Raw genomic sequence first — 23,686 nt, 5'->3', positions numbered from 1 at the left:
TTGATATACATAAATATATATATGTGTATGTATATATATATATATTAGCCAAGGAATTAAATTTAAGCGAAAGAGCGTGTGGTCACCGTCTCCATAGCTGCGTGAGGCGCCGGCGCAGCGCGGTGACGGTGACGGGCCCGCCCAGCAGCGAGCAATACTGCGGCGACGTGTCCGCGTACGACGTGGTCAGCGGCGACACGTAGATCGGATACCCGATGGGCTGGTCGCACGACGAGTTTATTATGTTCCGGAGTGCCTTTAAAAATAGAACAAAAAATATTCAATTATATTTGATATATTAATTTTAGATTTTTTAATTGCAATAAATAAAGTGCTACCGAAACCACTGTACCGCGCGGTAGGTATGTGCGCGGCGAGGTGAATAGGGGGCAATAGTATCGGCCAATTACCTACGTTAGACCGCCGCCAACATTTCCCACGGTAGCTAGTGTAGTTTGACCATTAGATCATAGATTTAATTTTTTAATACTTTAAAGTTCTCACGGAAAAATTGCAATTTACATTTTCATTTGTAATGTGCTTATGTTTGTGGCATCAACCTTAAAAATCAATGTTTAACAGATGATCAAGTAACAGCTGATACAAAACCATTCTACAGTCAGCATAGATAAAAATTCAATTTCTGAATTTTAATACCGTATGTGATGATATCAAAATTAGTCCAACACCTTTTGTATATAGTGATTGAAGAATCTTAACGGTGATCATTACAGTACCCGGCGATAAATATTGCATATTCGTAGAGCACTATCTGTCCCACACTACCTATGTGACGTTTTGTCAGTTTTTGTATTTCGTGCGACAGAGATAACGCTCTACAAAGCGGAAATTAGCCGATTGTCTCTTTCCATTGATCGATGTGTAATATTTATCGCCGAGTGCTGCACGTTTTTAAACCTCCAACCCTTGTAACTTCTTGTCACACTGCGATCTCCCTCAACCATTCAGAATCTTTGGAAATTTTGATAATCTTGGGTTACCTGCTTGGCGTTCTGTATGGACCCCCTCTCCGGGTTCCTGTTCCTCAGGTAGACCAGCTCCTGTTGCTGACCTGCCCACAGTCCCCGTACACATTCTCGGTTCAGCTTAATGACGCGGAAGCCGAGGTAGCGTTTGTTCAGCATTATAATCTTGTAGTCGTCGTTGCCTTCGTCCATTACGTGTCTGAGGAGTTAACATTATTCTTGATTATATCCTTACGAGAATAATATTATTATATCTAATATTCTATTATATTGCTATATAGCAGGAATAGCCAAACTGCGGCTCTTTGAAAGTTCATTTTCGGCTACGATAGATTGTCGAATTATTTCAATATGTAAATATATATAACCTATGTCAACTCTGAGGAAATCGAAACAAATTATTAGTGTTAATAATAATTATTATTATTCTACCATGAAATTAGCGAAATCTAAACACCGATCATAATTAACTAACCGGCATCTAAAGAATTATTAGTAGTGCTGTCATACACGTGTGCCATTATATCTAACTTCAATAGTTTTTGTTCAAATAATTTTAATAAATATAATTTTTGTAAAAAAAAACCTCCTTTTGTGTGTTTTAAAAGCGTTTTCAATTGCGACACGCAAAAAATTTCAAATTTCGAATAATGTCTCGTACTATCAAAGAGCATGGCCACCTTTTATATATATCCAAACTGTTGTGACCCAAATACAAATACAACAGAAGATAAGACACCATTCTGCATAGTAAGCAGCACCTAATATTGGTTTCGTTAAAAAAAAAAAACAGTTGTTTTATTATTGCAAATGATCGTTGTTACACTAAAGACGTTATCAACTAAATTTGTCATGTATTTTGACAACTGAAGTCCAGTTAAAGGCCAAATTACTAAATGCCAAATAGTTTTAATACTCATATGTTAATGACGAGGTCTGTTATCAGTAACATATAAGAGGTCACGAGGAATAATTTTAAGATTATTTCATCTAAATAAATAATTAATTATTAGCGGGCAACTCCGAATAGAGTACAGTACCTGACGATAAATATTGCACATCGACCTTTTGAAGGAGACAATCGGCTAAATTCGGCTTCGTTAAGAATTATCATTGTCCCATGTGACACACTACACATGTGACGTTTTGTCCGACGTGCGAAAATAGCCGATTGTCTCTTTCCAAAAGTCGAAGTGCAATATTTATCGCCGGGTACTGTAGTTCTATGGCGTCAATGAGATTGGATGGCAGTAGACAATAGTTATGCAAGACGTACATTTACGAATAATTTATTGGAGATTAGAAGGTTTCATTTTTGAGTTCCGACCATCTAGAACGCCCGGACGGCTCCAAAGAGATCTCTGATACTTCCACATATATATTTTCACGTGATGTTTTGGTTCAGGTAGAGATACTACCGCAGCGATAGATCTGTTGCCAGTAATTTATATTTATCTACAACCAATGTGTGTTATAACACTAAAACGTGATCTATCACTCTGGACTCCATTTGCCAGATCACAGTCGTCAAGGGGAGGAATATGCCAGGGATTTCCCTAAGAGATCGAATTAGAAATACAGCAATTACAAAAAAAAAGTTAAAGAAAGCCGATATATTCAAGCGGGTTGGCAAGATAAATTGGCTGCAGTTGGCAGGCCGCTATGATGGGGAAATGACGTAGTCAAGGTCTTTTAACCGGTCCTGGAGGCCTATGTCAAAAAATGATGGCAAAAATATATCTGTTATAAATAACAGTATAATACTTCGCATTGACAGTAGGTAGGAGATAGTACCGCAGAGCCAGCAGGTGCGGGGCTCCCCGCAGCACGTTGTAGCGCCAGGCGGGCGCCGCCTCGTGACAGATGACGAGGCGCTGCGCGTGCGACGATATGGCAGCGTACAGGGCGGCGGCGCTGCAATACTCCTCCGGGAACATGAAGTGATCCTGCAATTATCAAATATTTTACTTATATTGGTCATTAATACTCACAGAATATATTAAATATCCAAAAATAAACTATATATTCGTTATATCTCAGAAATGGATACATTTAAATTATGATCTTTGTATAATATGAAAGGTAATTTAATACGGATCAATTTTTGAATATTTATATTTGTAAGAACGATATGTGTAATGTTTTATTCTTACTTGTACTTTACCTTGTTTATTTCAAGATAAAAAAGATATCTTGGCCTATCCCCGCCATGTCAATAAATCATATATATCTTAGTTCTAGTAATAATGATAGATAAGTGTGCCTATTACCTCCTGTTTCAATGTAATTCATTATATCTAACAATTTGTGTAATAATAGCAACATTGTCTTGGTGGACGTTTTTGGTTTTGCTTTTTTTAAATAAAATACCAACTGTCTAATCGACAACTCTGAAAGATTTGTTATTTTTGAAAGCCTAAAATTAAATTAAATAATACCAAGTACATCACTAAGAAACAAATTTTTATTTCTGGATTAATAAATCCCGAAAGAAAAATTTGAAAAAAAAAAGCTTACTACAATATAAAAATGACATATAATGAAATGATAATCAAGCTGGGAATAAATACTTATATATTAAGATGAATGTTGGTTATTTCTCTAAGTGGAGGTCAGTCTGTTCGGAAGCGGATAGATTTGGAACGACAGTTAATCAAAATATATTTGAAATCCAAATAATCTTTAGAATCATAATGCCTTCAAGTTTTTTCTTAGTTAAACTTTGTAATCAAGATATTCAACTTACCATGAAGTGAGTGTATTGTAAGTATATTGGTTTTTGAAAAAATGCAGGTGTTTGTGTTCGTACCTGGTGCAGTTTGAGGGCCATGCGCACCGCGGGCGACAGCACGGCCTGCAGCAGCGACATGTCCGTGAACACCCACTCGTCGCGCGCGCACGTGATGCGGAAGTCGCCCTTGAACAGCGAGTGCAGCCCGTACAGGAAGAACTCCACGCTGCAAGCAGAACAACGCACGTATGAAGCACACTACCATATCCACACGTACACACACACCATGTATACGCACATACACAGTGAGAGAGAGAGAGAGAGAGAGAGAGAGAGAGAGAGACAGGCATATTGCATACTCTCGTAGCTATGTACATAAGCACGCACGGACACACTCATGCTCACGCACACACTCACTCCTATATATTATATAGTGCACACTTACATAACTATGAGCACAGACAGAGAGAGAGAGAGATATATATATACATCCCATAGCCATATACACATGTATACAGGTAAGCGATGGATGCAGGTCGCTTTTAAAAAAAAAATCAATGGGAGTAGCATATATCTAGCTATGGACGGTGTATATCTGAAATAATGGTGATGAAGATGCTCTCAAAGTTCTTGCAGTTTATCGTTTTTACATTTAGTTAGGTACTTAAACAAATAGATTGGTATAGGCTTCTCCGCTCCTAAAACCCATCCGGAACATCATCACTACATTTACAGAGAAACCCTTCTCTTATCATTATATTTGGAACACTTAACACGGCATTAGGTTAGAAGTTCCACTAAAATTCCTCTTTATGTTAGGATCATCAGAAATCCTTGCGTATTCAAAGCGAAGGTTCGAAGGCTTTTCCCGGACAAGCTCATGGAATCATCACGATAATTGGATTTTATATATTTATATAAATAATACATGTAGATATATATATGGCAAATATGTTAATGTAGTAAGTAGTAGCTATTAATATATTTATTTTTATATTTTTTATTACAAATGATGTTTTTTTTCTCTAGTTTATTATTTTTCTTTCTCAATTTGATATTGCTCTTTGTTAACGGGCAGAGAATGCCTTCGGAATTAAGATCGCAGTTAATCATAAATTTAATCAGTCATTCTCTGTAGTTTATAGAAATACTCTAAGCATACATAGAACCTTTGATCGTCAAGTTGAGGTACCTGGACGCAGAGAGGTGCTGGGCAGCGGCCAAGGCCCGGCGTCCTAGCAGGCTGAGGGCGAAGCACAACGTCACTAGTGGGGAATCCCGGGCTCCAGCTCGTCGCCTCCACCCAGCGCCACGACGAGCCGCACACTGCACCACCCACTCTTGGTACACCGCACAAAATCTGCTCCTGTATCATTTTTATTTATTTATATAATTACACATTTGGGATCATTTTGCAGTGACCACTTGTGTACTCCATGACCAAAATATGAGAATATTCCAATATGATAAAAAATAGAATTACATTAAACACCCTACATGACATCGTTTCATTTAAAGCTACGTGGGTACCAAACGCTCCATGATCTGAGAGCCCATAACAAACACAGTCGACGAGGCATAACTCGTGCAACCAACTGCTGTTCGTACCGACCAATATACTCCGCCTGGGTACGCCCCCCACCAAGTTGACCAATGACATAATCAAGATCACGGCCAGAAGGCAGCATCATGGCGATCTCAGAGGCACGCCTATTGGCGTCTATTGGCCAACATGATAATGAGGAACTCCTTAACATATCGTTGTCATAATTAATGGTGGTCGTGATCTCCCTGGACATGGGGTAATATTTACCTATTGAAGCAACGTCCCCTGTTCCTATATTTGGCATCGTGAAGCGTTGTGAGATTGGTGTCAAAAGACATGCTGATTTAATCAGACCAATGGCGAACATGATCTCGGATATTTACCCTCGACTTCACCATCAGCTGTTCAAAGAAGTCATAATTATAACAAAATTTGAAATTCGTCATTTTAGACTAAAAACACCCATTGCACGAATAGGTCTCCCAAAGATATCTATGGGGGATATACCATAATCGCCACACTTGGCAGACTGGTTGGTGATCACAGTGTCGTATTACGGTACACTGAGAATGCTTTTGTCTCTTTAGAACTTATTTATGAGCAGTGGCAATTATAAATAAAACTGTTTTTCGGAAATCAATCTAAAAAAAGAGATTAATACTAATCATATAGTTAAATGGGGCTTTGAAAAGATAATCATAATTTAATTGTTTAACTTTGCTCCCACATTCGACTACTTAACAATTTTAATTTTTTTTTGTAAAACAAAAAAATCGGTTCAAGGACTCTTCCGCTGCATGAACTAAGCTCAAATGAAGCTGTAAAAGCCTTAGGGCTAAGAGTATCAACATCAATATAGAAAAAGCAAAAAAAAAAAGCATTTATAAAACATCCTTTTCGAAAAGAACCCAAACTAAGATTATACACACTATGAATGTTTTATGAATAAATTTCTTACAAAGATTGAGACAAGACATGCAGATATAAATGTTAATAGCCCTATGTATATTACATAAAAAGGATATTTTTAGAATGACATAAAATACAAGTTATGTGATATAATTTCAATTTTCATCTAAAGAACACAAGTCAGGATGGCCGAGCGGTCTAAGGCGCTGCGTTCAGGTCGCAGTCCACTTCTGTGGGCGTGGGTTCGAATCCCACTTCTGACAATTACTTTTTGCTTTTAAATAGATATTTTCGTCTTAAATTTTTATCTTTATACATATAATTTAGTAAATATATATCAGAAATAATGTTAATAACTTATTTAAAATTAAATTTTAATTTTTTTATTAATAGTAAATATGAATTTAGATTTTCGAATAAAGCTTATATATTCAAATCAAATGTTTAAGTTTACCTTGTTATCCCGGAGGCTCTGAAGTCATAGTCCTCGTCCAAGTTGACATTGAATATGGGGTCAAGGTCCACAAATGATCGTTCGCTCATCGGCTTCAAGGCTTCCGCTATCGTGGGCGAAGCCAGCCACTCCTCCAGCTTGTTCGATTGGATGGTGTAATAGATTATGCTCTGAAAACACATGGATTTCTTCAATATTATTTATTTTTAAATTTAAGTTTTTGTTACAGAAGCAAAAGGAAGAGGGATGAAAATTAAACAATGTAATCTCTACAAATCTAACACACCATTTTTTATTATAACTCCCAATACAAACTTCAGTTTTTTAAGAGGTTATATTATCAGCAATAAGGAATAAGACTCTTAGAGGTGATTAAAAATTAATTAAAAAAATTTTACTTGCAAGATGTAAAATCTTGCTTGCATGCTTTTTGGTTTCTGTAGGAAAGCTAAACCTACATGCTACATCTATTACATTATTCAAATATTAAAACTAAAATATATTTACTATTTATAATAAATTAGTTCAATCAATGTAGAGTACATCTTATCCAAAAATAAACGGTTTCCGAAATAACAAATTATGTAATAATAATATATTAAAAATGCGTTTTCAAAATTCCGATTACTATATATTAAAAATAAATATCGTTTACTATCTGTGCCTACAGACTTTGTACTGCAAGAGTAATTGCCCTATTGCATTACAATAGAAAATACAATACAAAGGGTGTTAGGAAATAGCCGTACAAGATTTAAAATCCGAGAGCTTTTAGGTAGACCAGATATATAAAGATGACTGACCTTCACATAGTAAGTAAGCAGAACCTTCCGGAAGTCGAAGGCCTGAAGCATGGAGACAGCGCTGTTGTCGCTGACGGAGTATCCCTCCAGGACATAGCGGGCAGCCGCCAGCTGCCAAGCCAGCCAGCGGAGCGCCCAGCACGAGCCTGGGGCGAGCACTCGCCCACCGCACCACCAGCGCGCACACACGCCCTCTGTCAAACACAAACACCAAACTATATTTACGTATATAGCAGACTTATACACCGTATATAATAAAACAACCTCCAATCCTGGCAACATTTAAGCATAAATTGACTTACTGTATAAATTTTTATTTATAAAACAGTACAATATTGTTTCTCATCTAGCATATACATGTTTGATGCTTCGTAGATTCATCATTTATTTATTGTAAACAAAATACTAAATTTATAAAATACTTGGTGATGTTCTGTTGTGATGTAACCTATATGTAAATAAATAACTTAATAATGAACATTTTGTATTCGTCTGCACATGTGGTACAAATATTTTCAGTATAGTGCTACCAAAACCGCTGTACCGCGCCGTAGGTATGCGCGCGGCGAGACGGGTGGTAGAGTACTGAGACGCGGTTCCCGAGATACATCTTATATTCATACTTTGTGCATTAACTATCTAAGATTTCCATTGCCCATAAACAGTTTCCAGAGGATGGACAGCAGCGTCCTCTGTGTACCATTATACCTCCTGAAATCGCCAACCAGCCGACAAACCGTTTGTGGTATATCCCCTCAAAGATCTTTGAGGGAGACCTGTGCATTGCAGTGTGCGTCTATGGGCGATGTAGGTTATTTATATGTAACATGGTTAATTTAATATTCACATCTCATTAAGTATCTTCATTTAATGTTAGTTTCACTTACCGCTGCTTTCCTCAGGGCCCTCCGATATAGCCTCCACTTCTCTCTGCTGGCAGTAGGTTCCTCGGAACTCGAGCCCTCTCAATTGGAAAGACACTAAACCGTTGCCCATCTCCACGATATGGACTAGACAATTTAGATAGTCCGATGCAAGCACTGTAAACAACAATTTATTTACACATATATCTACTTAGGATATATAATGGTCACTTATTTACGTAATATATATGCTAGAAGGGCCCATTTTGATATTAAATATATTCGAATTGACCTCCTCTATAATGACATTCTTTAACTTAAAGTTATGAGCTTATGGGCATCGCCCAATCAACCAATAGTACGTCAAACATTAATCAGTAGTGCTGTCTCGCTCGCACAGTACCTACGCGTAGACCTGTGCGGGTTAACTGACCCACAAGTTGTACTACCCAAACTCGCACAGTATCTACCACACGCAGATCTGTGCAGGTTCACACACCCACTAGTTGTACTACTCAAAATGTATAGATATTGCCGCAAAATAAAGAAGCTAAAGGGAAGCAAGAGAAGCAAATATCAAAGTAGAGTAGGAACAAGACAGAAGAGAATCAAGAACCAAATCGATTGAATACAGTACGAAGCCGAAATTAGCCGATTGTCTCTTCCCAAAGTTCGATGTGCAATATTTATCGCCGGGTATTAAAACGGCTTTATTTTTGGATGGTGGTGTTTTTACGATTATGATGCGTCGACCAATTTGTACCATTGTCAAATAAATGAGTTACATAAAACTTATGCAAAAACTGTACCCGGCTAGTGACACTAGATAGATTTTCCGTAAAATTGCCGGTCAACGATATGTTAGGTAAAATATTGCAATATAAATACAATTTTTATCCTTACCAAAACAATCTCCTTGTTGCACCTGACCCCAGCGTCCCAACATGAGGTCTCCGCATAAATAGTGCTGCAGCGAACGTGTTAGATGCTCATAGAAGATAGAATTAAGATTATTGTCATCTGAAATCAAATATTTGTTATACATCAACAAGAACAAATCAATAACATTAATATGTAATCTTTAACTTTATAAATCGATTTCTTTAACCAAAAAATGGTCTTTAAAATTAAATTAAATCATATTTTTATTATCTTCTTTCGCCTTTGTTCTCCTTTTCAGCCAATAGATGTCTGCTGCAAAGAACAGGTGACCTCCAAAAATTGTCACCATTTTTTGCATTTATATGTGGGCAGTGCATGATCAGTCATACCGGCGATAGTGATGGAGGGGGGGGGGGATCTTTGAGGGAGTCCTTTCAGTGCCCGTTCATCAGCTTACATGACAATGATGTTGATGAAATTAGAAAAATCCAGCTCACCTGCGCCCAAGTTCCTCTCCAGCTGCGAAGACAGTCTGGTGTTACTCTGATCGACTCTTTTAGTGTTGTAGTCCCTTTCCCAAAACTTAACGGGTCGCACGTATGACGTCATGAATATGGCGCTACCTGAGGTACATACAAATAGCCATTAACTATTTTAATCGACAAACAGATAATAATTTTGTATTAAACCTAAAAAATAATTGTTAATTTAAAATAAATAATCAGTTTTTTTTTTAACTGGACATAGGACACAGGTAAGGCGTCATTAAAAACACACAAGACAACAATAATTTTTTTCCGGAAAATAAACATAAGTGATGAACATAGGCAGCCTAATGTCTGTGTAATAAAAATCCTAATAAAAAATTGATAATCACTTCTTTGACAAATCATCTGTAATAGGGATGAGCAACCTTTTAAACAATATTAATACAAAATAAAAATAAACAAAATAAGAACGTAAAAACAAATATCCTTAAAAATTTAATGAGAAATATGGCAACGTTTTTTCGAAGCAAGCGTAAGTAAGCTATCGTGTATCACTCTGTTTTTATCGGTGGTTATTATTAATTAATAATTTCAGTTTAGCATATACCGCTATTTTATGGATGAGAAAAAGCCGATAAAATAAATTCAATTTTAGAAATGTTCGGCAGACGAAAAATGTTTAACGAGCATCGCTCATTCCTTATCATCTCTTCCGTCATAAATTAAACAAATAATCACTTTTAATAATTCTAAATAGATTTAAAAAAAAGTAGGGGCACAGGTTTTAGAATTTACACATTTACAAATTAAATTAAATCAATGAAAGCTCGAGCTGGCCATCAAAAGATAGATAGATAGATAAAGTAAGATAGATAGAGAGAGACAGAGATATATAAAAAAGAGAGAGACATGGAGAGATAGGTAGATAGTAAGAGAGAAAGAGATAGATGGAGAGAGACATAGACAGCGAGACATAGAGATATAGATAGCTAGAGAGAGAAAGAGAAAGATATATAGTTAGAGAGAGACATAGAGAGACAGATAGAAAGAGAGAGAGAAAGATAGACTTGTAAAATCACCTAAAGCTGGTGTGAGCGGCGAGGAAAGCAGCGCAGAAACTGCAGCCTGCAGGAACAACATGGCGGAGTGCGGTACGGAGAACGGCTGCGCGAACGCGTGGAATGCGCTGCCCCACGTTATCTGCCACGGCGCTATGTACGTCACCACAAACTGCACCTACAAACAATTTATTATCCATTATCATTACAAAACATTATTTTCCGGTATACAATACAAATACAATTAAATCATTATCATTTCAACTGTAAGCTTTTTCCATAGAATCCCAACAGGACCAGTTGGAAGAGAACTGCGGTATGGGAATAGTAGTTAACTGTCACACTATTAACTTTGTGTTTACTGAATTTATTTTTAGAAATTCGTAGAAAAGTGCCTTTTAGGATCAAAAAGTAAAGTGAATTAGTTTATAAAATGGAATTTTTTTATTTACTCTTACAAATCAGTCTGAATAGTTTTTTCTGGTATGGCCTTCAAGACCTTATTCAATTCTTTTATCTCCTTAATTGAGTCATCAGCATCTTCGTATTGGCTCTTTAAATTTGGTAAATAAACATGACGCACGGAGCCAAATCCGGAAATTTTTTTTCAATCGAGATTTGACGCGTTTCACCAAATTGAAACATTTGACAAAACACGGTTTACTCCGAGATAATTAAACCTGTCGAAAAACATACTCTTTGCAAATATTATAGACAGTGCTACCAACCAAGGAAAAAAAATTACCTGCCTTTTTAATCACAGTGTAATTCAGTTAAAGATGACTTTCCTAATAAACAATTAGTATGAACCTGGACACCATGCACAATATATTCCTTTCCACATTGAGTACAAGACTTACTTTGAACGCGTTCATATTCTCATAGAAATGTTTTTAAACGAGACATTTTTCACCCTTTTTTTGTAAACTAACTAACTATTTAATAAATAAATTCACGTGATCGTTTGTTTTGGTCCGGTGGTAGATGATAAACAGTGTTAAGCCATATGACGTCCATAGCTGGACATAGGCCTCCCCCACTATCAGTCCATCTTGTGGTTAGGTGTTCTAGCCGGTTTGTAGTGTCCTATCTAAGCCTGACAACACAGAGTTTATATGTTCTATGCGCTATTCTATACCACTTCAGCCACTAATTACTCTGGTCATCGCATATAACATCCTGTTTCTTACACTACTCTTCTTTATAGGGGGGGAGCCGAACGTGACTATATTTTTTAGTATTATATCATCAACAATGGAGACCGACAGTTTAAGATAATAAGTTTTTCATATACACATACCTTGAGCAAGAACTCGTAGACCTTGTTGAAAATTATAGCCATTAGAAAATAGTCGACGAGAAATGTCTCCGACATCTTCTGACTGCTAAGGTCCAGTTGGAATATGAGCACAGCGAACACCAGGATCAAGTACTGACTCTCCGGTTCTGAATATGCGTTCCTTAGACCTGAAAACAGATATACATACTTTATAACTCCGTGCACCAAAAGAAGAATATCAGAGAGAAGAATGAACTGTGACCTTATCTGAGAACTGTCCGCAAATACCTCAAGTTTAAAGAAAGGACATTTGTAGCTTCTTAGCTTACAAAAGTGTGTTTAATAGATCGCTGTTTAAATATAGATGTTTACAAAAAAAAGAACAAAATAAAGACGAGATATGGACACCACTAGTAAAACAATAACTAAGTCTATGATAGCAAAGAATTGTGATAGTTTAAACAAATATGTGATATCTCGGGAATACAGGAGCGGGATGTAAGAGGTAATCTTAACCAAATGCAAAGAGTGTAAAGAGTGACAGATATTATGAAGAATGAATGGTGATGAACTAAAAATCTGAAGAAGAAAATTTGAAAGAAGAAAATTTAATTAAAATCAAAACTGAAAAATATCATTTATCCATGTAAATAAAGTCCCTATACCATATGTCCCCTACATGTGGAAACAGTAAACAAGAGATCTCCAAAATCTGGGAGCCATGAAGATAACAGATAGTTTGATAGAGAGGTATGTCAACTGTCCGGTGAATAAGTTTAATGTAGAAGTGTGTACTTACATTTCAATGCACACACACAAATGATGAGGGCTCCGACGGTGTCGCCGTACTTGTGGGCGATGGCAGGCGCGTCTTGAGTGGTAGCGGCCACCACCACTGCCGGGTACAACACGTTACGCTCCAAGAAGCACAGGTACACGAAGATCTGGAACACAAGACAGTGATATTATCCACCAGTTGTCCCCCAGCTTTGGGAACTTACGAAGGCCCCTTAACCATCATAGGAATTTCATAAAACGTTTGTAGCGGACTACCTAATTTCACTAAGTCTCATGGTTCCAGAAATATCTTGATGAATCCATAGAAATGAAATAACATATATACAGAATGATTGATTATAGTTACCAAAACTTTAAAACCTAAAATATATGGTTCATTTGTCAGTTAAAATCCTTAAAGCTTAAAGCACCCATCAGCCTATATAAAGTGATCATTCTGTAATACAATTAATTAATTTATTTTTTCTATTGAAATGTGACAGGCTGAAGCAATTTCAACTACTCTTTTGTAGTACACCAATACCTCACTTTGCGTCGTGGTTACGTTCTAAAACAAACACGACGCAAATTGAACCGCAAAGTGAATTAAGATTTTCTATAGTAAACCATGTAAAGATCGAAGATAGGTGCCAGAGTCACGAAAATACTATTTTTTAAAAAGAAAATTGAACAAAATAAACATTTAAAAAACAAAAATAATATAACCCTACCAATAAATAAATTGGAAAAAAATATACTTTTTTTGTAACCAGAAACAACACGTCAAAATTTATATAAATTTATTATTCTCTTTTTAAAAAAGCACAAAACACTACGTAATTAAAACTGAACTCCAAAATAAGCAAACCAAAGTGAAAATAAAACTATTAAAATTGCGTCGTTTTTTAGTTAGAAAGAGAACCCCGAGTTTTGATGGCATGGCGCAATTAGAAACAAAAGTATTGCCGCCTTTTGAAAAAAAAAAGATAATTAAAAAAAATTAAAGACTCGAACCTAAAATAACGCAACCTCAAAAATCTAACGACGCACAGTGAAAATTAGTACTAATTAAGCAGCGACGTAACTTCGAAAAAACGCAAAACGAAACGACGGAATGCGTGGTATTGGTGTATATATAAAAACAGGCTCTTATGAGGTCGGAGAGAATTCTACATCAATATCTCTTATTACATCTACTTCCACCTATAGAAATCATGTGGCTGGTTGCATCACTGCAGTTTGTATTATGGAAGAGATAGGTAATAATTAAGAATAAGTTTCAGGAATGGAGATCACAGACTGGCTTCCGCAGCATTTAAAGTCCTTCTTAAGTTCATCAGAAGACGGTGGATATAAGCCCCTTCCAACCAGTACCATAAATATATCGGGGTGATCTATGTCTAGACAATGGTCATACTATAACTAAAATGATGATGACAATAATAAATAAAGAATAACCTTTTCAAATATCATAAGTCTTGCGGGTTCAGTGACTTCATATTGAGCGTGTTCGTGCTGACGCAGTACAGGTCCAGCTAAACACAGCCAGGGTTGCTGCTTCCGAAGCTGTGGCGTCACGTAATGTAGCACCCAGCCTAAAGAACCCGCTATTATCCACAACACCTGGAAACGTACAAAGACAAAATCTTTATTTATTAGGTCCATAAAGGCTAATAGATTTATATATAATGAACTATAAGCATTAATAGATAAATAAATAATTTCGTGTTAAAGGACTTTTATTATGATTTAATTTCCATTTTAAATCACACTTAATCGTGATCACTTAAATGATAGAAATTAGAATCAAATCAAGCAGTTTTTATGATCACTGTCACAAGTGAGGTTAATTGAATATTTTCAAGTTGTTGGATAAGAAAATTTTTACATTTTAGTATCAGGGATCTTTGAAAACATTTTTTCTTGATTAAATATTCCATGTCGCACGAAATACAACGACTGTCAAAGCGTCACATAGGTAGTGTGGGACAGAGATAGTGCTTTACGAAGTCGAAATTAGCCGATTGTCTCTTTCCAAAGGTCGATGCGCAATATTTATCGCCGGGCACTGTAAAAGACATTATTAACAAGTACGTTAATGGACATCATACTAACCGTGTTGAGCTGCGGTCGTAGTGTTGTAAACACAGTGGTGCAATGAAGTCCAAACACGGATAATGCGAGGAATGTGCAAACTATGACATCATTCTTCAGTCTAGCATTCACAGTCGCCTGCAGTTTCTTCGGCAGCGGATCTTCCATATCTTCTTCCGTCTTATCAGCCTCTTGTTTGTTGGCGTTAGTGGCACTCGTGTCTCTTTTTTCTTCTGTTTCTGTTGTAGCATCTCCTTTAAGAGAGTTAGTTGAATTCATTGTATCACCTTTAGGATCCATCTTCAATGAACTGACACTGGACGTTTGCGATCGCTTCTGTGACTTCGCAATATTCGTCTCCGAGCTGAAGTTAATCTTCGAAGCGGAACTACCTATCGAGTTCTGTTTGGAGATGTTACTCTCGGAGTTGTTCTTTTTATCTTCGCTCAGTGGGTTCGGTTCATTTTTCTCCGATTCGGGCGCGAACTCTGGGTTCTGCATCGCGTACAACTCAGGCGGAAGGAGATGCTTTTTAATTAGGTTCCATATGAGACTGTAATCGCTTGCGCTTCTACTCAAATGATAAGCTATGGGGACTAGAAGTCCGCAGAATATAGAAAAGAGTATATTGTGCTTTTGGTGCTGCGATTTTTTGCCTTCGACTAAACCACTGTACGCAAAACCATATAACATTCCAACAGCGGCTAGGGATCGAACTACGCAGTAAACCGCCGCGCTTAAACTACTTGTCGCATTACCCCCGAAGATATGCATATCAATTTGCTCCAGTAAGTACATAAGGAAAGTGTTAACTTGGGGAAAAAGGCCCAAACTGAAAGCCATCGGAAAAAATAATAGGAACTTTGAAAGAATCTCCTGAATGACGTATAAAAAATCTAGCTCGCTGAACTCGAATCCGTACACTGCGAGCGGCTTCACTTCATCCATACTACGTCTACTTCTCGAAGTTTCTCCGCCAACCGATGTCTGTTCGAGTTGGTTATGCACTACGTACAAGATCGCTGTACATAAACAAAAGTATACAGGCCGAGAGAACACGACCATCTTGTTAAAGCCGTGCACCGGCGACGCCGAGTCGGGCTGTACGCTCTTCAGCAAGGAGTACTGACTGCCCGCCATGATGAAACAGAACCAGAAGGCGTAAATGTCTTTGTAGAATCCGAGGTTCAATACCATAGAACCGAGTACCGCAACTGCGATCGCCAAAATTATCGACACGAAAGTCTCTCTGAACGTCAAGTTTCTGTCGAACAACGCCATCAGTTTTAATCTATCCATCGTCACTTTCACTTCTAGGAACCTCGATAGTTTGAATTTGTAATAGCTCTTTGGTTTCGGCTGATTGGCTTTCTCTAAATCTTCCATAAGTTTGGATACCTTATTTCTAATGTTTAACTCTGCGGCTTCTTCTCCTATTGAAGGCATCAGACTGGATGCGTTGACTGAGTTGTTTTCGGTCTGCTGCTGTGCTTGATGCTGAGCTCTCTGCTGGCTCATCAAGAAGTTGATGTGCATGCTGGGCAGCCCCATCCGAGACTGACGTTCAGCTTCAATTTGCTCTAATAAACTATCCGTCACATACGCTACTGGCGAACGAGGTTGATCGTTACCAGTGCCTCCGTCAAACACACAGAATCTTTTGTTATTGTTCATTGTATTTATAGGAACTACTGTGGAAACATTATTATTACTAGCTAGTAGGGGATTATTGCTGCCTTGGTTTGAATAATCTATACTGTCGCCCCTTTTTGTTTTACTTACACTCTCACTATTCCCAGCCTCCGATTCGAGTGATCCACAACTCCCCTCGCCGGCTGTTTCTTGATTGTTATCTGGAATTTCAGTCGATTTAACTTTGTTAGTTTTCACGTTGTCTTCCTTGTCAGGTCCTGTGATAGGTTGGGCTTGCGCTCTACCCGAACTGTTCTTGTCAAACGTGTACGACATCCAGTTTCCGTATTCGTCCATAAACCTGTGGATCGCGCCGTCACTAGTGTCGTCGAATGAAGTTGCAAAATGAACATTGTTTGAATTATTAGGATTTTCTGAAGCGGGCGCTTTGTCCTTATTCTCAATGTTGTTTTGCAATGACGGATTGTTACGTTGCCGAGTAGAACGTTTAATCTTGCGCACTCGATTCCTATGATTCCTATCCATTAATGGTCTAAGTCTTTGACCTTCTTCTGCGTACTGAACGAGCTCCGGTGGAGCGGTTTCATTCGTACAGCACGGTATAAAGTCTACTCTCGAATTAAGGAATGCAGCCAGTAAAGGCATCGATGTTGGAAGCAATGTATTTGTCGATGTTTGTGCGACTTCCTCTATAGATCGTTTCCTAGTTTTGTTGGAATTTTCTCTTTCACCTCTTATACTTTGACGGTGACTACGAGATCGCTCGTCTCTATTTGGTGCAGGCATCACAACGGTATTTGCGTTTGTAGCGGCGAATAAACATTCTAGACCCTGAACTAACGCCGCTTGTGCTTCTACTGCGTCTAGTAGTATACGATCTTCGTTTTGATTTTCTTCTTTGTCTTTCCGGGACTCCCTTTTTTTGTTTTCCTTTTGTGACGATGCTCTTGATCGAGCCAAGTTCTTTATTTGCTTCGGTATTGCTCCTAAGTTTTTTGGAACATTAGAAGACGATTCGCCTAAAGCACCGGTAACTTTTTGACAAAGAATTTCCTCTTGGACGGCACACGCTGAGTCTTCTTTACATGTGACCATTTGCGTTTTAGGCGTTTCTTCGAAAAGCCAATCTAAGCTGTAAACGCTTCTTTCGTCTGCACTTTTACTGTCGCAAGTTAACTGCGATTCTTCCGTTTCCGGCGCTGCGTTCTTATCATACTTATTATCTTGTCTCAATTTGTCTAAATTGTTTTCACTACTACTGCTAGAATTAGAAATATCGTGGTCCCAGAGTTTCTTCTCTCCGATCTTCTTATCGTCGGATTTTTTCTCTTGATCGGGGTTGTCGTTTGATTCTAAACTGGATTTCTCTATTAGCAAATCCTTCGAACTAGCGCTTGCTTTATCAAAGTAATCACCATTTGCGTTATATTTACATTCGCAGGCTTGCCGTTCTAGACGCTTGTTTTCATAATGTTCGTTTTTAGAAAGCTTTTTCAGTCTTAAGTGTTTCATTTTATCGTTTGAACATTCTGATGAGTATTTACTATTGGAATGTCGTTCGCAACAGTGCTTCTTGCAGTCACCGTGGTGCTTCGACCGTACTATCCGCACGTCGGTGGCTCTATCTAACAGAGGTGACCTGGACCCGTTGTTCTCGTAATCTGAATCACTAGAACGAACCACAGGCGACTGCTCCGCATCCCAATCGAAACCACGAAATTGTTTCTCGTCTTCATAATCACTGTAGCTATCACCACTGGAATCTAAATCAGTCTCCTTTTGCGACGTTTGCATTTCATCAGAAATTTCTGCTATTGGATAAACAATTTCCGAACCGTACGTGAGGTAAGGGTAACTACAACCTTCGCCCGATTCATTTTTAGGGTAAAGATTCAGGTGAGGTCCTCTTGTTAAACATTTACTAGGTGGGGGAATCACAGCATTTTTTGGATTTTTTAGAACTTGACCGCCTATAGTTTCCGCACTATTAGGATGAGGGGATAAGTTAGAAACACTGGGAGGTGGACATCCTATCTCTAAAGCAGCACTCTTAATTCGTCTGACTCCTGGACTTTTGCCTTTGGATTTCTCAGCGTCGCACACGGGTGGTTCAGCTTTTACCATCATGTACTCGCCGAGTTCAACACTCGCAAAAAAACCAGTATCGGCGTTATTTGAATGCCTTCTCATATGAGAAACCAATTGTGCTGTTGAGTTCAGAAGAGGCAACTGTATAGTGGACATGGTGGAGTTTGAATTTCTCCTCATATTACATGGTTGGGTTGCCAACGCCATAGCTGACTTGCTACAACTTTCATCAGGATAATTATTATATCTCCGTCTATATCCTGTCCTTTTCTTTGGCGAAGGTGGTCCTACACTTGGTTCGGAATTGTCTCTGGAGTCTGAACTTAATTGACGTAGTACAGTTGGATTGTAAGTATCGCCATTAGCATCCCTTGCGTCTAAGTATAACCACTCTTTAAAAAAATCTCTGTTGCTTGAACCGCGGCGATGGGGACATTCGTGGTACCTTCGACTGACTTTAGCGAACGGACCATCTTCAGCCATCACATGAACAGGTAGGTTATTTACAAACATCTGATTTCTCGATACTTGTTCAACGATAAGCTCATCTATTCTATTTGCGTGCGTTCTTCTCGTTTTAGTTCTATGATCTCTTTTATGTCCACATCGCGCGCGGAGTCTGGTTGTTGGACGGGTTTTAGATGGTCCTGGTGTTTCTGATGTTTGAGTCACACAGAGATCTGATTTTGTTGTTGCAACTGCTTCTGGTGGTTTGGACGATGTGGCACTATCTTCCATGCTCGATTCTGAACTGTTTTTGCGGTGAACGTCAACTTTGAGGTCTGTGAATAAAAATTCCTGTTTTAGTTCTTTTCCTATAAATTACAAATTTTCATGTATTTGGTTAACAGTAAATTTTAATCACCTATTGTGCTGTTATTAGGCTTATGGTATTCCAACGATGTGACGGACTCATTGTCGTTCTCTAATGTACCGTTTAATGCTACTCCCAATCTCATCATTTCCATTCCTTCTTCTTGTCTGAAAAGAAAAAATATTTATATTCAATCTCTAGTTGCACTAATATCTAACATTTTGGCTATTGCAGTGATCACTGATTGCTAATATATGCCGTATTAAATTTATTATATTATACAGGATTACTGCCTATAGATTTTAGATATATATTAACAATAAATCTTGGTATATCCAATTCAAATAATATAAAATGTAATGATAATATGGTATCATTTTCAAAATTCAGATTGCTAATGTAACTTATTTCAAAGTGATCACTTTAAACAGGGTTATTGCAAAGTGGTGTAAAAATTTTAAAACTTTTTGTTTTTACACTTATAACCAACATCCATGCTGAATATGTAAAATTCACTCTTTATTGTTGAATCTTGAGTTTCATATATGAGGTGTTGTAATTATTATTTTTATTCTTGGTTTATCTTAGTTACTAGCATATAAAATATCCAACATAATGCACAAGGTACACTAGAATAAAAGGAGGTGTAAAAAAACAATTAAACTTCATAAAACACGTATGAAAAGGTACTCACGCAGTTCCACTATAAGGATTGGCCGGGTCCCCTGAGGGCTGGACCATAATGCACTCACATGTGTCATACATGTGATGTAAACTGTGATTTAATAGCTTCAGGCAAGTGAACAGTAGGGCGACCAGAGCACAGTATATAATCCATCCAACACTCGCTGGAGGGAAGTACTGTGAACAAATTATCATGTTCTATTATTAAGAACTATGTCACCCTTTGTAAGATGCTTTCTATATACAATCGTAAATTCTTAGTGTCTGGATTTTGCCTTCAAGTATCAACTAAAGGACTATACACTAATAAATGCATGTTCTTGTCAATGATCTACATTCTTCTAAAATTATCTATTATAAATGAATTCTTCTCTTTTGTATTTTAAATAAATTCTTAAAATACCATATCAAAAATTAAAAATATATGAAATTCTTCTATTCTCTTCTATTTTAAATTTAAATTTCTAAGGTCCTTATAAATTTACTTTTGACGGTTTCTCATTTATTTAATGCTCATATATTTACATTTGTAAATGGCAATACAATAGTAGTTAAAATGCATAATCAAAAATAATTACTGGAAGAAAATTCAGACACAGGAAGAAAACTGTGTATATTATATCGGAAGCCAAGTCCCTTAATAGACAGAGGAATCTATACAAATTTAAAAATTTTTAGGAATCTCAATTAAGTATATATTTAAATTTAATTATTATGCATGCAAGAGTTTTAAAAATTTGCCTTCCAAGAGAAATTATGATATTAAAAAAATAAACAAAAGTATAAAATATGTTTATTGGATCTAAATATTAAAAATTAAACACATTTATTTTTATTAATTCTTTAAACTTTTATGAATAATTGGTGAAAGCACTTCTCGGTAATTTTTTTTCAATATTTTGATTAGTTAATATTGAACAAAGTTTTCGTTTAAACAATTTTATGTTGGAATAAAATGTTCACATAAGTATGATGTTCTAGATGGTGAAATGATTCAACAAATAAATCCAAAAAATGCTGCAATGTGTGACATGTTGCTCATTGGCTCCATTGTAATATAGCATTATGGAAACACTATATTAAGTGAGATACAAAAAGAAAATTGTAAGAATAATATATAATTGACAAAGATCAGATGACAAGAACAGTTTGTTGAAACATATAAATTACTGCAATATAAAGTACACTGAGATTAATTGGATTAAACATTATTTGATAAAAAACCATATTTATGGTGGGACCAAAATAACATAAAATCACAAAATTTAATAGTTATTATATTAACACTACACTAAATATTTTCTATTTAACGCAAAACTATTTCAAATTCAGTAACAGAGGCATTTTTGGTTTTAACATTCAGTTCCGGAAGATTACATATGGTTGCCTTTCATGAAGAAACAATGCTCCATATTCATGCATTCTGGAAGTTTCTTAGAAGATGCTGGTCCAATTGTAAATCTATGGGCAAGACTATATCCAGCAGTGGACATGTTATGTCTAATATCATGGAGATTTTAGAAAGATCCTTCTTTTAGTTTTTATAACAATAATCTAAAATAAAAAGAATTACTACTGAACAAAATTGAATTACTAAAAATAATTGTAATGTTAGTGAATATAGTGTGAATGTACTTAATTGTGATTATTAAAAAAGATCCAAATGGCATCACTTAAGACATCAAATAAACACACAACCACTTGTTTTCAGTTAAATTAGATCAATGTAAAGTTAAATAAAAAAGTACTAAGTACTACAGAAAATTAAGTTAATATATATACACATATAGGAAAATTATAAGACTGTAATTTAAAAATCATGTAAAAAATTATAGGAAGGATGGATAATTGGAATGCATATAATAATATGTTAACTAGAAAACCAATTGTGTCCTAATTAATTTAATTTTAATAAGGGATTTGACAACAAAATTGTCATATACATTAAATGAAACAAAATCAATGAAATGAAATCCATTAAATAAATATAACATGAAATGCATTTATTCAAAATTAAAACTTCTAACAGAACATTCATTGATAAATTTATTATTTATTTATTTTTAATATATTTTATTTTCGACTACTCTGCTTTGCAAGGTGTTATAGTTATTAAAATATAAACGACTTAAAAATAATTTTATCAATTCAGTTTTAGCAAAACTTAGATAATATTTATTTTAATGAGCTCAACTCACATTAATTAATTTGGCCATTAGTGATAACTATATATGATTTTTAATGTATCTAAATGAGGTAAAAAATTAACACTTAAGACAGTAAACATCATATAATTATTCATAATTTTTTTGCACATTGTCCATAAATAAATACATAGTTTTTTATATACATTTACATAACCTTGTAAAGTTTAAAAAAATATGCAACACTATCATGATTTTGTCCAAATAAAAACACTGATTCATACAATATGACTCACATCCATGAGGCATAAGGGGACTTTACAAATATTTTCATGCAAACATGGTAAGTAATCATAAAGCACACTAAAGAAACACTATCTTCATCTTATATGATTTGTAAACAAAGCTAATATATGTTGCTTAGACACAACAAATAACAAATATCTCCTGTCCTCTTAGGTCTAAGGCTATAAAAAGGCCAATGACCAGGTAGTGTCACGTTTTGCAGGGAAAATGAAACAATAACAACTTAAGAATCGTGACCTGATTACGTTATGACATCATTTAGTAACCTAGCGTCCACGATCTATTTGTTTTTGTTACAATTAGACTTACCAGATAAACAGAAAACGGCAGACATAATAAGAACAGCCAGATGTATAAGTGAACAGTGTTGCAGAACAGATTCTGGTGGGGATCATAAAACCAGCCACCTGTCAATGATGCCCAAACACCTTGACGCAGAATTTCCAATGTCTGCGAGCCCATCGTAAGCTATGTCCACATTTCAGCATTTAAAACACTCACCACTCACACAACACAGTTAATAAAACATTTATATTCACATTTCACATCAGCTTATATCCAAATGCAAATTTCTCGTCTTTCCTGCCATTTTGAAAGAAAATGCATGTACGAAAACAGTCTTTATTGACATCGGTTAATGAGTAATTATAAAATTTGATACAGAAAAACGGGTTAACGTATAACGTGTAACAACTAAAAAATTTCAATATATTGCTTTAAACTAATCAACGGTTAATTTGAGGAATATTTTCTAAATGACGAAAACCCAATCGACGAAACAACACTTAACTCTTGAAGTTTCTTTGACAATTGACGTCTATCATATTTTTTATACAAGAACACAATGTTGTCACATAAAACATTGGCCATGATTTCAGGTTTTGAACCAACACATTTTTAATCAAATTATTACTGCTAGATATAAAAAGAATTTATTTTTGACGGAAGGCATTTAAATCTGCGAACTGGATAAAGATATACTTTTAATCATTCGTATAAAATTCCGAATTAATTTAGATTTAAGCGTCTCCAGTTTTTTTATGGAAAATCCCTTTATTTCCCAATTTTATGGAAAAAGTAGAACTCGGTGGTTCCCCAATCTAGTGATATATGTATATAGCGGCCCG

The 23,686-nt window shown here is 36.1% G+C and overlaps 1 protein-coding gene and 1 non-coding gene across 2 annotated transcripts in view; one reads left to right on the top strand and one right to left on the bottom strand.

Annotated features, from left to right (window-relative positions):
• pcx (pecanex) overlaps positions 1-23,280 on the bottom strand; it is a 31,121-nt gene extending 7,841 nt beyond the window's left edge. Inside the window, exons 1-18 of the mRNA XM_068776183.1 lie at positions 22,869-23,280; positions 20,120-20,286; positions 19,477-19,592; positions 14,892-19,393; positions 14,235-14,399; positions 12,799-12,943; positions 12,021-12,187; positions 10,742-10,898; positions 9,672-9,797; positions 9,196-9,312; positions 8,317-8,469; positions 7,430-7,623; positions 6,627-6,796; positions 4,910-5,083; positions 3,796-3,943; positions 2,781-2,932; positions 1,002-1,185; positions 87-256 (exon numbers count right to left, since the gene is read on the bottom strand). Coding sequence (XP_068632284.1) covers positions 87-256; positions 1,002-1,185; positions 2,781-2,932; positions 3,796-3,943; positions 4,910-5,083; positions 6,627-6,796; positions 7,430-7,623; positions 8,317-8,469; positions 9,196-9,312; positions 9,672-9,797; positions 10,742-10,898; positions 12,021-12,187; positions 12,799-12,943; positions 14,235-14,399; positions 14,892-19,393; positions 19,477-19,592; positions 20,120-20,286; positions 22,869-23,021 — 7,160 coding nt within the window. The 5' untranslated portion in view covers positions 23,022-23,280. The remainder of the gene's footprint in view (positions 1-86; positions 257-1,001; positions 1,186-2,780; positions 2,933-3,795; positions 3,944-4,909; positions 5,084-6,626; positions 6,797-7,429; positions 7,624-8,316; positions 8,470-9,195; positions 9,313-9,671; positions 9,798-10,741; positions 10,899-12,020; positions 12,188-12,798; positions 12,944-14,234; positions 14,400-14,891; positions 19,394-19,476; positions 19,593-20,119; positions 20,287-22,868) is intronic.
• On the top strand, positions 6,352-6,435 carry TRNAL-CAG (transfer RNA leucine (anticodon CAG)). Its single transcript has one exon. It is a non-coding gene; the product is annotated as a tRNA-Leu (tRNA).
• Positions 23,281-23,686: the final 406 nt, after the last annotated feature.

This window comes from Battus philenor, unplaced genomic scaffold, assembly GCF_028537555.1.
Source record: "Battus philenor isolate CCGP_79_NKW_IND1 unplaced genomic scaffold, ilBatPhil1.0.hap1 SCAF_11, whole genome shotgun sequence".
NCBI classification, from domain to species: domain Eukaryota; kingdom Metazoa; phylum Arthropoda; class Insecta; order Lepidoptera; family Papilionidae; genus Battus; species Battus philenor.
The sequence above is the reverse complement of the archived record's forward strand: the minus strand, read 5'-3'. Positions and strand labels throughout refer to the sequence as shown.